General features: G+C 34.7%; 1 protein-coding gene across 15 annotated transcripts in view; it reads right to left on the reverse strand.

The window, feature by feature from the left end:
- The window catches only part of FIP1L1 (factor interacting with PAPOLA and CPSF1), a 66378-nt gene that overhangs the window by 9873 nt on the left and 41169 nt on the right, over positions 1-15336 (reverse strand). For 8 of the 15 annotated variants that reach the window (XM_044946311.2, XM_025290604.3, XM_025290602.3 and 5 more), the window contains 3 exons: positions 5862-5888; positions 3799-3853; positions 2175-2230 (listed from right to left, as the gene is read on the reverse strand). The exons of 1 other annotated variant lie outside the window; for it this stretch is intronic. In XM_044946311.2, coding sequence (XP_044802246.1) covers positions 2175-2230; positions 3799-3853; positions 5862-5888 — 138 coding nt within the window. The remainder of the gene's footprint in view (positions 1-2174; positions 2231-3798; positions 3854-5861; positions 5889-15336) is intronic. 6 more of the 15 variants (XM_044946313.2, XM_025290607.3, XM_025290605.3 and 3 more) reach the window with 1 other exon arrangement.

Raw genomic sequence — 15336 nt, forward strand, 5'->3', positions numbered from 1 at the left:
AAGTACAATATGTCAAAAGTCTAGAGATGAAAACTGTTCTGAAGGAAATTAATCTTAAAAAAACCTGCATTACAAAAGATGGAACATGAATGAATTAAACTTTCAACTTATGAGCTTAGAAAAAAGTAGAATAATCCAACAGAAGGGAGACAAGAAATCATGTCAGCAGAAAACTAGCATGTAGTAAACAAAGGCAGAAGTTGGCTTTTAAAGACTAGATGAATAAAACATAATAATCTTCTGACAAGATTAGGAAAAGAGACCTTATAAAAAAAATATCAGAACCAGTAAGGGACTACGACTACAGATGTTACAGGGATTAAACAACACAGAGAGCATTACATATTTTAGACCAACACATTAAGTAATTCAAAGAAATCTTGACTAGTCCTGTAATTATTAAAGAGATTAAATCAGCAATTTAAAGCCTTCCCACAAGACCAGATGGCTTTTACAGGTGACTTTTACTCATTTATAAGGTACAGACCAGTTGAATAATACAAAAACTTTCAGAGAATGGGAAAAAAGATTATCCCCTTAACTTATCCCATGTGGCTTATATAGCCTTAATACTAAAACCAGTTAAGGACAACAGAAATAAAGGAAAATCAGTATTACATATAAACTTATTATATGTGAACTTAGATGTCAAAATTCTAAGTAAGTCTGTATTTATTTTAAAAAAGTAATCAGTTGTGACCAAATTAGGTTTATGTCAGCAAATAAACAGTGGTTTAATATTAGAAAAATTTAGAAATCTGCCACATTAACAGAGAAAGAAAACAATACGATCAACTCAGAAAGCATCTGATGAAACTCAATATCCATTCACAGTTTAAAAGCCCTTGGAAAACTAGAAGAGATTTTCCTTATTCTGACAGAGGGTTCTATCAAAAATCTGAGAGTAAAAATTTCATAGTGTAAATATAAAAGCATTTCTTTTAAAAAATTTTTTTAAAAAGGGTAGGTGGGGTGGTTCCAGACAAGAACTCCACTTGTAGTATTTCAACATTATATAGAGGTCCTAGTCAGAACAGTAAGACCAAAAAATGAGGGGGCATGGGGTGTGACAAATGAATACCTGAAAAGGAAAGAAGGGCAGATGATACTGCCTGAGTTCTACAGGTAACAGCTACGAAGTATATATTGATATACCTGTTATACATATAAATAAAACAAAACCCAATTCTATTTCTAAATACAAGCAAATACAAACAGAACATGTAGCTTAAATGAAGATACTATTTATAAGGACAATAAAAACATTAGGTACCTATGACTAAATCTAACTAAAGATGTCTAAGAAGTGTATGGAGAGGTATAGCACTCAATTGGAACACATTAAAGAATATCTCCATAAATGGAGAGAATGCTTGTTCAGATGTTAACTCAATGTTGTAAGGTATGAATTCCTACAAACTGATCTAGAGCATCAAGATAATAATATATAGTAAGAGAAAGGACTCTGGCGACAGGCTGCATGGTTTCAAATTCTGACCTGACTATGCCACTTACTGTGTGACATTGGGCAAATTACTTAATCTGGCTGTTCTTAAATTCCCTAGTCCATAAAATAATGATCATAACAGTATGCCTGCTTTATAAGGCTGTCAGGAGTACATGAATCAATAGTTTGTCATATTGTAAACATAATATGGGTTAGTCACATTTAATAAAAATCTTAATAGTTTTCAATGAAACTTGAAAAGTTGATTCTAAAATAGATATATAAGAGCAATGGCCCAAAATCACTTCTGAAGCAGAGTAAGATAGCTTTTGCTAAAACAGATATCAGATTTACTACAAAACTCAAAATTAAAGAGTTTTATAGTAAGTGTGGCACTATTAGCATAGGGCTAATTAAAAACTAACCAAATGAATAGTCTTGAAAGCTAAGAAATAGATACATGCATGCAGGGAACCTGATACACAAATGGAGATGACACTATAGCTACCTAAGGAAGGAGGGACAATTACATCCTTACTAAAGAAATGAAAAATACTGTGTTAAGTAACCTGGAATATATGTAAGATTAATTATTTCTAGAGTGAATATTTTTTAATTCCTTTTAAGATAGTACTTTAAACCATGGGAGCATGTTTCTACTATTTTAAAGTATTTAAGCACTTTACTGGTTTAAACTGAATCCGAGCAATTAAAAAATAACACTTACCATTGCCATATGGAAAAGCACGTGCAGAACGACTATCATAACCAGAGGAATGTCCACTGTCAAAGAAAAATGTATTTTTACGTGTTGCAAGTTCTGAATTTTAGCTTGGTGCAAATGCAAAACATAAGGTAGAATTATGACTTTTACTTAACCACCATATAATTTGTTCTGTTTGTTTTTGTTTGTTCTTAGTCGCTCAGTTGTGTCTGACTCTTTGCAACCCCATGGACTGTAGCCTGCCAGGCTCCTCTGTCCATGTAGTGTTAGGTTTAATACTGTTAAATAGCCTGTGTTTTCAGTACTAAAAAATTAAGTTATTCTGGAATTACAACCACCATATAATGGCAGCTGCAATTCCATAATAACTTAATTTTTTAATACTGAAAACACAGATTATTAACAGTATTAAGCCTAATACTAAATGTAAAGAAGATACAGCTTGTTATTATTTAACATGAATAGTCCTCAATCAATTCAGCCTGACACAAGAGATAACAGAAACTTTGAGGCTGACAGAGTACTCCAGACATAGTTAAAATTTAGTCTTAAAAAACTAATTTTAATGAATAAAAATAAGAAATTCCACCCTACTGACAGACTCAACAAATACTACTTCTTAACATTTTTAACAAGAAAACAAATATATGTTTAACAGGGATTTAAAATTAAATGCTTATGGTCTCACAAGTCACACTTTGCTGAGTTTTATCATTTCTTCTGAAAATCATATGCAGTTCGATGCTACTGATCTAAAGTTCCCATGATTTTTCTTTAGTCTGAATCACTTTCTCAGAAATACAGTAATTTTTTTAAATAGAGTTTTTTGCCACTTAAGAGGAAATAATAATAGCTACCATTTATTGGTTAGTTCTGTCTGCCAAGAATGGTGCTGATGCTTTATATTCACCTGAGTTGTTTTAATCTTCATAATTCTATCAACCCCATTTGGCAAAAGAGGAACCTGAGTCTCAATGAGTTATTATGCACCCTGCCTTGCCACAAAGCTGGGAAATTTTGAAGCCAAATTTGAACCAGGTTTGTGTGATTCCAAAGCATTTGCTGTTAAACATGGTACTGCCATCCATGAGGTAAATGTTCTTTACCACAGCATTCCAAATAACATAAACTATAAATACAGGGTATAAAAAATAAGGTAACTGCCAGGCAAAAGGGATCCGTTCTTTCTCTGTGGAAGCCGAGCTGCATTGGGTAGCAAGGAATAAGGCAGCTTTTCTTTACTGTGGTCCCTGATAACAGCTGTCCTTACTTAATCCTAAAACAGACATGCATTATTCATAATTTCTAGTCATCTGTTTGTATATCCCACAAAACTTGACTATAGGAAAGTTTTTACCAATCTAGCGGTTTCTTTAATAAGAGTACCATAAATCAAAGCAATATATTTCAAAATACTATTCATTTCGTTTTCTTTGTCCTCTTCTGTAATTAAGTATAGGTCCAATACCTTATCTGAGAGTAAATAACACAGATCTAGACTTACGAATTAAAAGGCAGGTACTACTGTTTACAAAATTAAATCTTTGAAAATATTACCAAGATACATATAATTCTTCTGTCAAAAGTCTATAAATGATAAAAAATTTACAGTGTCCATACTGATTACCTTTCTATTGTTGGTATAAGAGATGGAGGTGGAGCACCTGGTGGAGGAGGAAAACCTGAAACATTCAATCATAAGATGAAAAGAAGTTAGAATGTAACACAATGTCGACTTAAAAGTTGTGTGTCACTATATTTCTCTGGGACTATAACGTGCTTCTCTATGTTATAATGGACAGGAAAAAAATGGAGCTTAAATTTATAAACAGATTTTTGGATCAATATTAACTTGGAATGAACAGTCTGGTCTAATACACAGAGCACAAACTGGGAGTCAGGACACTCGGTCTTATTTTCAGCACCACACACAGCCCATTTTGTGAGTATAAGAAAATTAATCTCAATGCCTTACCTTTTCCATATATTAAACAGTAGTAGGATTGCCACCAGATACATTTAAAGTATTTTAGAAGAAAAGCAAATAAAATAACATTTACCTCTTTCAAAAATATTTTGAGAGTTTAGATGTATAGAAATGGCCTTAAAATGCATAATTTTTAAATAAAATCTTACCAGTAAATATATAATGCTTAAGGCTGAGAATATCCATCATAAAATGTGTTTTAAATAGCACAACCCTAAAGAACTAATTCACAAAGAAAAGCACATAATGTAGTTTTCAAATCAGTTTAGAAAGGAAATAATGTGCAGCTTTTTATCATGAGGTCTGCATTCTGAATAATTCACAAAACCTAGATGAAATACCACAGAATACGGCTACCAGGGACCTTAACAGTTAATCTACTCTGCACTTTCAAATTCAGTCAGGCAATGAAGCATGTCAACAAGGCTTGAAAAGTCTACAACTTACAATACCAATTCTTTATGACATCAATTTCTGCCAGGTTTTAAGGACCCTGACTATTAGGAAGTACATTAAATTATGTAATTTAAATCTCTCATACTACAATTCACATACTGATCTTAATGAGGACAAGAAGCAATCCAACAAAATACATGTTTGAAAACACTTCCACTAAGCCTTTTTAGTATTCTATGTAAAAATGAATCTCATTTCTCCTACCCCTTTTCAAATGTCCATTTAAATCAATTTTTAGCCTTGTTTCAAGCTGTTTTAAATCCACCATGCTCATTTTCACTGTCGAGTTTTAGGTTCTCCTCTATTAAATATCTTAGCAGTGTAAAACTTAGCAATTACTACTTAGTCCTAGAGTCCACAATCCTATTTTAGACAATCTTACAATCACATTTTTTTTAACCTGTAAAGACAGACCAATGACTCCTTTAAGACTTCTCCTGATAGGTCTTTTTCAGCCACACTCATACACAATCAGTGACTCTCTATCTGACAACTAAATATACTATCCTAAGCTATTTAAACTCCACTATTTATCAAGGTCATTTTGAATTCAGACCCACCCTTCCAAGCACTGTCACCTCTCATCTCTTTACATTTCATGACTTTTAATACTGAACTTCATAAACACACTTGCTATCATATCTGCATCACACTACAAAAGGAAAAAAAAAATCACCCTGAAAAACTATAAAAAAAAAAAAAACACACTGGGCCACATTTAACACTCCTGTTGATCATATTCTTACAAGAGTGAACAATTAAATCACTGCTCTATGAACAATCATCTGACCAGCTGTCAGCCTATCAGTGTGGTTCAGAACATATTTTCTCACAATATTAAGTTATGTCAGGAGGGTAAAAACAATCAGAAACCATGATAAAATCAAGATAAAGGGAACTTTCTCTTCTCTTGCAGTCACTTCATCATATAAAAAATTCTTTGGTTTGAAAAAACAATTTTTGATAAAAATTTTCTTTTTAATCCTATACTCTGTTTTCAATAAATTGATATGGTTAAGAATTTTCTCAGAATCTCTATTTCTACAGAAATGGGTAAGACAGGTATAAGAAAACTAAATATCTTAATCAAAACTGGAATGAAGCAAAGGCAGAGCTGAAAATAGGACCTTGAAATCCCAATAACCTATTTTATATTCTAACCACATCAACACCGTCCCTCCTGTAACTATTAGCTTGAAATTTCATGTTTATTAACAATGATGGAGAAAACATGAAAAAAGTTTTACCTGGAGGTGGTACAGTTATTGGAATACCTAAAAAACAAGTGATGAAATTTAATATAGTAACTGGATTTCAAAACCTGTTATGTACTTATGCCATCACGAAAGAAAACTTTGAAATAAAACCCCTCGCCTCATCGTCCTGGCTTATTCACTCAAAAGCAGCATTCTGTTTTCTTGCAGAGGACCAACAATTCAAGTATAATATCAGACTTCCTGATGAAAACCCAGTCTAACAACTTGATAACAAGATTTCCCCACTAATTGTAACCATGAACAAAGTGAGACGTTAGTTAAAAAAAGCACCTTTGTGCACACACAAATATCAAACTCCATGAAATTAACACTAAGCTTGATAATCAACATCTGATTTTGTTATTTTAACAGTATAATAGGCAAAGTGATAAGGGGCTCCTAAATACTGCAGGTAGTACAAGGTAACTCGGAAGATGATGGATATGCACTTTAGTAAAGCTATGAGGGATGTTCAAATACGGACATGGATTGTTTTTATTGGTGATAGGAGTGTGGAAAGGTTATTATTTCCCTTGACTTGTGGGAGTAGAGACAAGGGATATAGCCAATTCATATATTTACATCCCTAGGGCACGCTAAGATGAATGTAGTGGTTTACTTCAACAGAAGTCAGTAAATACTAATTTGAGTGACTCTCACTCGCACACATTATAATCTTTAAAGGAATAAACTACGTATAAACATTCTCAATTTACACTGGTCAAGAAAGTGAAAGTGTTAGTCGCTCAGTCGTGTCCGACTCTTTGCGACCCCATGGACTGCAGCCCACCAAGCTCCTCTGTCCATGGAATTCTCCAGGCAAGAATACTGGAATGGGTAGCGATTCCCTTTTCCAAGGGTTCTTCCTGACCCAGGATTAGAACCTGGGTCTCCTGCATTGCAAGCAGATTCTTTATCATCTGAGCCACCAGGGACTCTTCAAATGTGCCCTTAAATCCTAATTTAAAATTTACGTGTCATGCAAATTATAATTTTCTTGTTTGAAGAAAAATGACATTTCTAAGTAGAAAAATTTCCAATATGAAAAATTTTTTCAAGGAAAACATTAAATCATAAAGAACTTCAACAAAGTCAGAATGGTTTACTAAACCCTATCTTTAAAAACTACATCAAAACTATTCCCAAAGAGGAAAAGTAACCTAAATTCATTAACTAAGTACATAGGAAAAAATAATGAAAAAAATTGCTTTCAAATGTTTGCTTGTCAATGGAAACATCTGCTAATAATTTAAAAATTTTCTACGCATGTTTTACCAGATTAAGAGGTTTATTCAAACAGAACTTAAGGAAATAAGTAGGCCTTAAAATGGAGAATGAAGCACCTTACTTAACCACCCATGCAATAAAAGGATATGGTAAACTCAAACCAACAAGACAAAAAAGATAAATAATGCAGCAGTCATGTTTCAAAAATCATTAGGCATCCACAAGTCTACTAAAATGAGCTACACTCCATGGTCATTCTCATACCTTGAGCTACCTCCCTGCTTCCTACATTACTAAGCTGAAAGAATCCAGCAAAGAATACAAACTAACAAAAGTTCCACACACCACACTAACTGGGAAATTAAGGAAGGCACAGTATATTAAATGCTCTTAAGAGCTGCTATTACTTGATCTTCATTAGAATGTTATAGATTTTTTAGAGTACTACTGAGCTTCACTATCTGTCCCAGTTTTCACATTTAAATACGTGACTATTTAATTCATGACCATTGTCCTAGGTATGGTAAGGTAACCATGCCGATTTCAGCAACCCACACTGTAATCCTAATAACTTTACCCAAGTAAATACATGAACAACATACATCACTTCAGCTAACTACAATGTGAACTCATATAAAATAACTAAGAGAATACTATTCAGCTCTCTCAATATTCAGTCTTCAAAAACATTTAGGTTACCAAACTTCCACAAAACAAAAATAAAAGAATATAACCAAACTATTAAGTGTGCTATGAAGACAGTTAAAATTACAAACATTCTGCTTTTAATTTTTCTTACTACAGTAGTACCATAAGACAGATTCTTTTTAAAAATCAACTGAAAGGAATTAAGTACACAAAACTTATGCTACATAGATAGATATGGATGTCTTTCCAAACAATATCTACACATCAGAAAGTTGGCATAAGAACTAGAGAAGACCATTTGCGTGAAACGCATATCTCATCTAAGATGGCGTGAGACGTATATCTCACCTAAGATAATTCAAATCTTAATTTTGAATTAAAGTTCACTGAAACAGAACTTTAAAGTTGATGAAACACTGTACGATCCATTCTTTTGACAATTAGTAAATTTATTTTAAAAATGCTACTTAAAAAGTTTAATCTGTAATATAATGTTAGACCAACACAATTCTCATCTAGAAAATCACTATTTAGTATTTGACTTTTGTTAACAAGAGAGAACAATAAAATGAAGGACAAAATTCACCTCAAAATTCCCTGTCCTGTTTCTCCCAGCACTCCCAACTTTCCTGGTCAACACATGTGCTGCCCAGCCAACAGATTTGAAATATACAAATTACACATTGTGTTTCTATATCCTTTATCTCTAAAATGAGTAGCAAATTACAGTAGTAAAAGTAAGATTTCTATTACTGGACAAAAGCTTTTGGAAAAGTTATATTCAAGTTCTAAAGGGAATGAATAGATGGGGTTTTGACACTTTAGCGACCATCAGAATTACTTCAAGAATTTGTTAAAATACAGATTGCTGGGCCCCTCCCCTGGAACTTCTGATTCAGTAGGTCTGGCATGAGGGAGAGAATCTGTATTCCAAACAAGGAGATAATGATGTTGCTAACCAGAGACCATATTTTGAGAATCACTGGATTTACACTCAAACTTCCCTGCAAATTGCACTGTGGAGCTACTCAAAATGTATAAATTCCATTTCAAATTTTTATTAAACAAAGCATGTGCCACTGTGATATAAAACAGTACAGCTGTATGACAGCTTATACTGTCTGGCACCCTCAAAAGAAAGAAAATAGGATTTAACTTTTCCAGTATGTAATATGAACTTTTAAATGTAAAGAAGTGTAAGGGTGGGTGGGGGGACTGTCAGGGGGTTGAAGGAACTGGTACAAAGAAACAGAAAGGCAGCACGCCAGCAAAACATCACGTCAAAAGGAATTCAACTATAAATTCATTATTTTTAAAATTCTCACAAAAAAGTAACAGCTCTGTATTCAAGTTAAAAAAAACGGAATAAAAATTATCTCTGAACTCATTCTTAATGTACCATTATTTTACACAACTTAGGCAAAGAAAGAGTTCCGTGATAGGAGGCCTCCAACTTGGCTTCCAATGATTCCTGCCTCCTGGTATGCATGTCTTTTTATACCTCTGGTATTCATATCCTCTCCTTGAAGGTGGGCTAGATAATGATTTATTTCCAACAAATGAAATACAGCAAAAATGATGGAATGTTATTTCGATGACTAGGTTACAAAAGAGACTGACTTCTATTTTGCTGGTTTCTTCTATTGTGTTCTCAGCATTCATGCTATGATGAAGCAAACTACCATGGTGGAGAGGAAGTGAATCTTTTTAACAAAGAAGTCAGTGAATCTGAACACGAATCTTTTCTTAGGAAGTCTTTGAGATGACCATCTCAAAGTCTGTGAAAGACCTTGAAGCAGAGGACCAGCTAAGCCGTCCCCACGCTGCTAATCCACAATCACTGTTCAACAATAAACGTATGTTATCTTAAACCACTGTGCTCTACAAAAGTAATCTGTTGTCGTGGATCAAGAGCTAACTAATACATATAGTAACCTGCTATCAACTACCTACTATTTCTGTATTCAGTTCAAATGAAAGAAAGAAGTACACCAGAACAATGTAAACTATGCTTTCTATTTCTCACTTGGAAATTATAATCTTCATCAACACTAGTATGTTACAAACACCAAAAAGCCTAATCACTTGCTTAAGTCTCACCAATTACTACTTTCAAGTCATCAAGCTCATAGGTAAATTCTGCACACACCAAAAAACTGAGTACAAAACATCAAGGTTTATAAAAATCTTTAAATATGACCTTCCACCACATGCTTTTCTATGTACCAGTGTTTTAAAGATTACATACACATAATCTACAATCTACACTTGAAAAATATATGACGTAGAATACTTATAAACCTATAAAGTAAAACAATTAATTACAAGGTGCAACAAGGAACAGGAGTAATTTGAAAGAAAAAATTGTGTTAAAAGGCACTATGAACACTTAAAGCATCAGAAATAGTTATCAGCATACTCTACACCTAAAAAGTAAAAAAGATAATTTTATATTAACTATAAAATTGGTGAATTATTTTATCTTTATTACAATCTCTCACTCTTTCAATTATAAAATAACCTAAAAGCCTACGGAAAACAAAAATTTTGTTAGACAAAAACATCTCAGATTAGAACTATCAATATTTTTACTTGTAAAGGAATTAAACTCTAAAGGCAAAATAACTAGAAGAGTAGCATGAATGAAAGCAAATATTAAGTCATAATTAAATTCTACAATATACAGCATCTATGCTTGTGAAGAAGACTCCCAAGAGTCCCTTGGATTGCAAGGAGATCAAACCAGTCAATCCTAAAGGAAATCAAGCCTGAATATTAAGGACTGCTGCTGAAGCTAAAGTTCCAATACTCTGGCAACCTGGTGCCAAGAGCCGACTCGCTGGAAAAGACTTTGATGCTGAGAAAGATTGAAGGCAGGAGAAGGGGAAGCAGAGAACAAGATAGCTGGGTGGCATCACCGACTCAGTGGTCATGAGTCTGAGCAAACTCTGGGAGATGGTGAAGGACAGGGAAGCCTGGTGTGCTGCAGTCCATGGGGTCACAAAGAGGTGAACATGACTGAGCAACTGAACAACAAACGCTGTATTAAAAATATAACTATTATAAAGGGAGTATCCACAGGGAGAAAAAGACATTCAAAAATCAACATCTTAAAGAAGCTTGTAATAGCTGCTACTACTACTACTACTAAGTCACTTCAGTCGTGTCCGACTCTGTGCGACCCCATAGACGGCAGCCCACCAGGCTCCCCTGTCCCTGGGATTCTCCAGGCAAGAACACTGGAGTGGGTTCCTATTTCCTTCTCCAATGCATGAAAGTGAAAAGTGAAAGTCAAGTCGCTCAGTCGTGCCCGACTCTTAGCGACCCCATGGACTGCAGCCTTCCAGGCTCCTCCATCCATGGGATTTTCCAGGCAAGAGTACTGGAGTGAGGTGCCATTGCCTTCTCCATTTTAATAGCTATTAAACTTAAATTGTGCTCATTACAATTAGCATTATACCCTATTTTGAGTTTACACTATAGACTATTGTATTTTTTTAATATAGAAAACTATAACAAAACAGAAAATGAGTACTTCTTCAAAAATTCAAGAAGTTATTTTTCAAAAGGTACTTGTGGAAACTACATTTTTAGTGCTTACATTTTTGGCAAATAGCATAGATTAACCTGCAGATTTGCTGCGTAAGACCAAAAATCTTGATGAAACTGTAAAATCAGCTTAATGTTATACTCACAAAATAATTTCTCAAATAAAGGGACAAAATTATACTTCCTCAAGGGTGCAGATAATATTCACTGAATATAAGCCAAGCTTCTGCAAAGTAGCAGTTCTCAAAGTATTATCTGGAGTTTCCTGGGGGTGTCCCTAATGCCCTTCTAAGAATTTGAAAGGTCAAAACTCCTTTCATAAAAACACTAGGATGTTATTTGCCATCTTCGTGTTCATTCTCTTACAAATGTACAATGAATTTTTCCAGAGGCTACATGACATGTGCAATCACAATTGATTTAATGAGAAAGCAAACAGGAGAATCCAGTTTTTTTGTATTATGCCACATGAGCAAAGAGATTTACAAGGTGTAAAAGAAGGCCACACTTTGCACTAAAATTTGTCATTCTGGAAGAATAATTTTTCATTAAAATGTTATCGTAGTGTGTAATTGGATTAGATATACATTTAAAAATAGTATTTAAATAAAATATCTTAATTTCTTGGGTTTAATTTCTAATAAAAAAATGAATATGTCACACATAAAGAAAAGCTCTTTGGGGTCTGCAGTAATTTTTAAGAGTATAAAGGGATCTGTGACCAAAAAGCTTAACAGCCACTGCACTAGAAACCAGACTGCTAACAGGAAAATAATCTAAAGACAATGAAAATCCTGAGGAAATACTGAAAAACTTCGGAAGTAAACTGCTTTCAGCCCCATGTGTCATCACTAACTCAAATTCAAAATATTTAAGGAACAAACAAGATTTTTAGGTTCATATAATTTGTAGTACTAGATGACTACTATGGAGAAGGAAATGGCAACCCACTCCAGTGTTCTTGCCTAGAGAATCCCAGGGACGGGGGAGCCTGGTGGGCTGCCGTCTATGGGGTTACACAGAGTTGGACACGACTGAAGTGCCTTAGCAGCAGATGACTACTAAGATGCTAATTGTCTTACCTACCTAACAAAAGTCTTTTAGGAAAAAAAATACTTTGCTCTAAAATGCAGAATTTTATACATTTTGAAATCTAAAGAGCCTAAACCCTATGCATGCATGCATATATGCTAAGTTGCTTCGGTCATTTCTGACTGTGTGTGACCCTATGGACTATAGCCTGCCAGGCTCCTCTGTCCATGGAATTCTCCAGGCAAGAATACTGGAGTCGGTTGCCAGTCCCTTCTTCAGGGGATCTTCCCAACCCAGGGAACGAACCTGGGTCTCCTGCACTGCAGATTCTTTACTGTCTGAGCCTCTAGGGAAGCCCATTAAATTCTATATCCAACTTTAAAAGCAGAGATGACTTATCTATGGTCTGGGCTCCATCTCCGTAAAGCAAAGAGACTTATTCAACTTAGTAGAATTCTACTCATGTGCTAGATTTCAATTGTTTCCAAGACTTAACAGAACAATATTCACATGAGCCTTAACATTGATTAAGGAGTTAAACTGACTCTCCCTTCTCTGTTCAACAAACTAAATTATATAAAAATGAACATAATATATGACACTAAAAGTAAATTAACATTTAAAATTAAATTAAAAATCTATCATAAAACGTAATACAGTTTGATCAAAGTTTAAAAAACAGCCTATTTACAACTGTGCATTAAAACGTTATTAAAAATAATAATATAAACCAGACACGGACAAATACTGTACGACTCCACTTATATAAGGCACCAAGAGTAGGCAAATTCAGAGAGACAGAAAGAAGCCACCAGAAGCTACAGTAGGGAGGAAGGTATTATCTTTAATGAATATATAGGCTTTGTTATGAATGATGGAAAAGTTTTTGGTATAGATAGGGGTGATGGTTACACAACATTGTGAATGTACTTAATGCCACTGAACTGTACAATTACAAATGGGTAAGATGATCAATCTTACGTCACGTTATCACAAACACACATACCCACACAAAATCAACTGCTCTATAATATCAATCCTTCCAATTCTACAATTTTTCTTCCAACACACAAGTATTTAAAAACTGGTTTAATCAGAAAACAGACTTCTTAACACAAATCAGGCAAACAGTAAAACCTCAATTACTGTCGCTGTTTGGTCACTAGGTCGTGTCTGACTCTTTTCAACCCCATGGACTATAGCCTGCTAGGCTCACTCCATGGGATTTCTAAGGCAAGAACACTGGAGTGGACTGACATTTCCTTCTCCAGGGATCTTCTCGATCCAGGAACTGAAGCTGAATCTCCTGAATTGGTGGGCGGACTCTACTACTGAGCCACCTAGGAAGCCCAAAACTTCAATTAATTGAATTAAAGTCTGATTCCTACTTTTCACTCCCTAACTTCCTTAATCACAAATATATATGCATGCACTTTCACAACAAGAAAAATTTTTAAAAGAGCTTTTAGGCCATGTTACCAGGGTGAATACAGATAGGTAATGATTAACTTCTTCATTTCAATGTAGTTGAATAAAACAGGAATTCAAGCAAAATTGCCTATGTTAGAATTCTGGTTCTGCTACTTTCTATTATGATTCCAGTTTTCTCATCTGTAAAACCAGAATAGTATCTACTTCAGATGGTATTGAGAATCAAATTGAGCTAAAACATGATATGTGTTCAGAACAGTGCTTTCAACAGTAGCATTCAATAAACATTAACTTTTATTTCTATTATTACTCAGTGAAAGTATGAAAGCACACTAATAATGTGTGTCTGAAAAAACTCATACAATAGAAAGTATTTTCTGGATTACTAAAAATAACAGATTTTCTGAAAATTAAGGAAGATCTTGAATAAGTTACAGTGTTTGTTTTCAAGCTACTATCAGTATGGTAGCAAGGAACCATATTACTTTTCCATTTAGAAAAGCTAATCCAGAAGTCCTAACATTAATTTAGGACCGAACGTCCCTTACATGTTTATTGTACTCGCCAATACAAAACCTCCTTTACTCTTTAGACAAATCTACTGTGGCCAGAAATATGACTTTGTCTGTTATAACAAGACTTCACATACGCTGTAGATGTGTGTTTGAGGGGGAGAGGAAACAACACATCTCTTTTCTGTTAACTATTTTACAGTGAAAGCTTCTTGAATGAAGCAGCTTCCCTGGTACCTCAGTGGGTTAAGAATTCGACTGTAATGCAAGATACCAGGATTCGATCCCTGGATCAGGAAGATCCCTTGGAGAAGAAAATGGCAACCCACTCCAGTATTCTTGCCTAGAAAATCCCGTGGACAGAGGAGCTTGGAAGGCTTCAGTCCATTAAAGTGAAAGTGACGGCGCTCAGTCATGTCCAACTCTTTGCGACCCCATGGACTGTAGCCCGCTAGGCTCCTCTGTCCATGGGATTTTCCAGGCAAGAATACTGGAGTGGGTTGCCATTTCCTTCTCCAGGAGATATTCCCAACCCAGGGATTGCACCCGGGTCTCCCACATTGTAGGCAGACGCATTACCATCTGAGCCACCAGGGAAGTCCTGGGGTTGCAAGAATCGGATACAACTTAGCAACCAAGCCACCACCACAAGTGTCTCCTCATGCAATAAGCCACAGCCGTAAACCTCCACGAGCTGATCATAAATGTTACCCTCCACACCAGGGCATTTTTGAGTGAATAACAACAATTAAGCTGGGACAATAGGTTTAATAGGACTATTCCAGACAAATCTGGATTAACACCCCAAATTAAGGGCATAATACAACATCACTATATTTGTTCCATCATATACAGCTCTACAGTCTTAAAAACTTAAACATTTGAAAGCTGATGTTAACAAAGGCAACATTAGAATGTTTAAATTAATTCTCCAAAGATTTATTCCATTTTTTCTTTCAGTATTTCTGAAGGAGGCAAAAAGAAAACCCAAGGTTTCTCTAAGACAGAGTACTTTTAAAAGCAATACTTACGAAAAGACTGCTTGAGCCACAGCTTTCTTTCATTAG

Source organism: Bubalus bubalis, chromosome 7 (genome assembly GCF_019923935.1).
Source record: "Bubalus bubalis isolate 160015118507 breed Murrah chromosome 7, NDDB_SH_1, whole genome shotgun sequence".
NCBI lineage: Eukaryota > Metazoa > Chordata > Mammalia > Artiodactyla > Bovidae > Bubalus > Bubalus bubalis.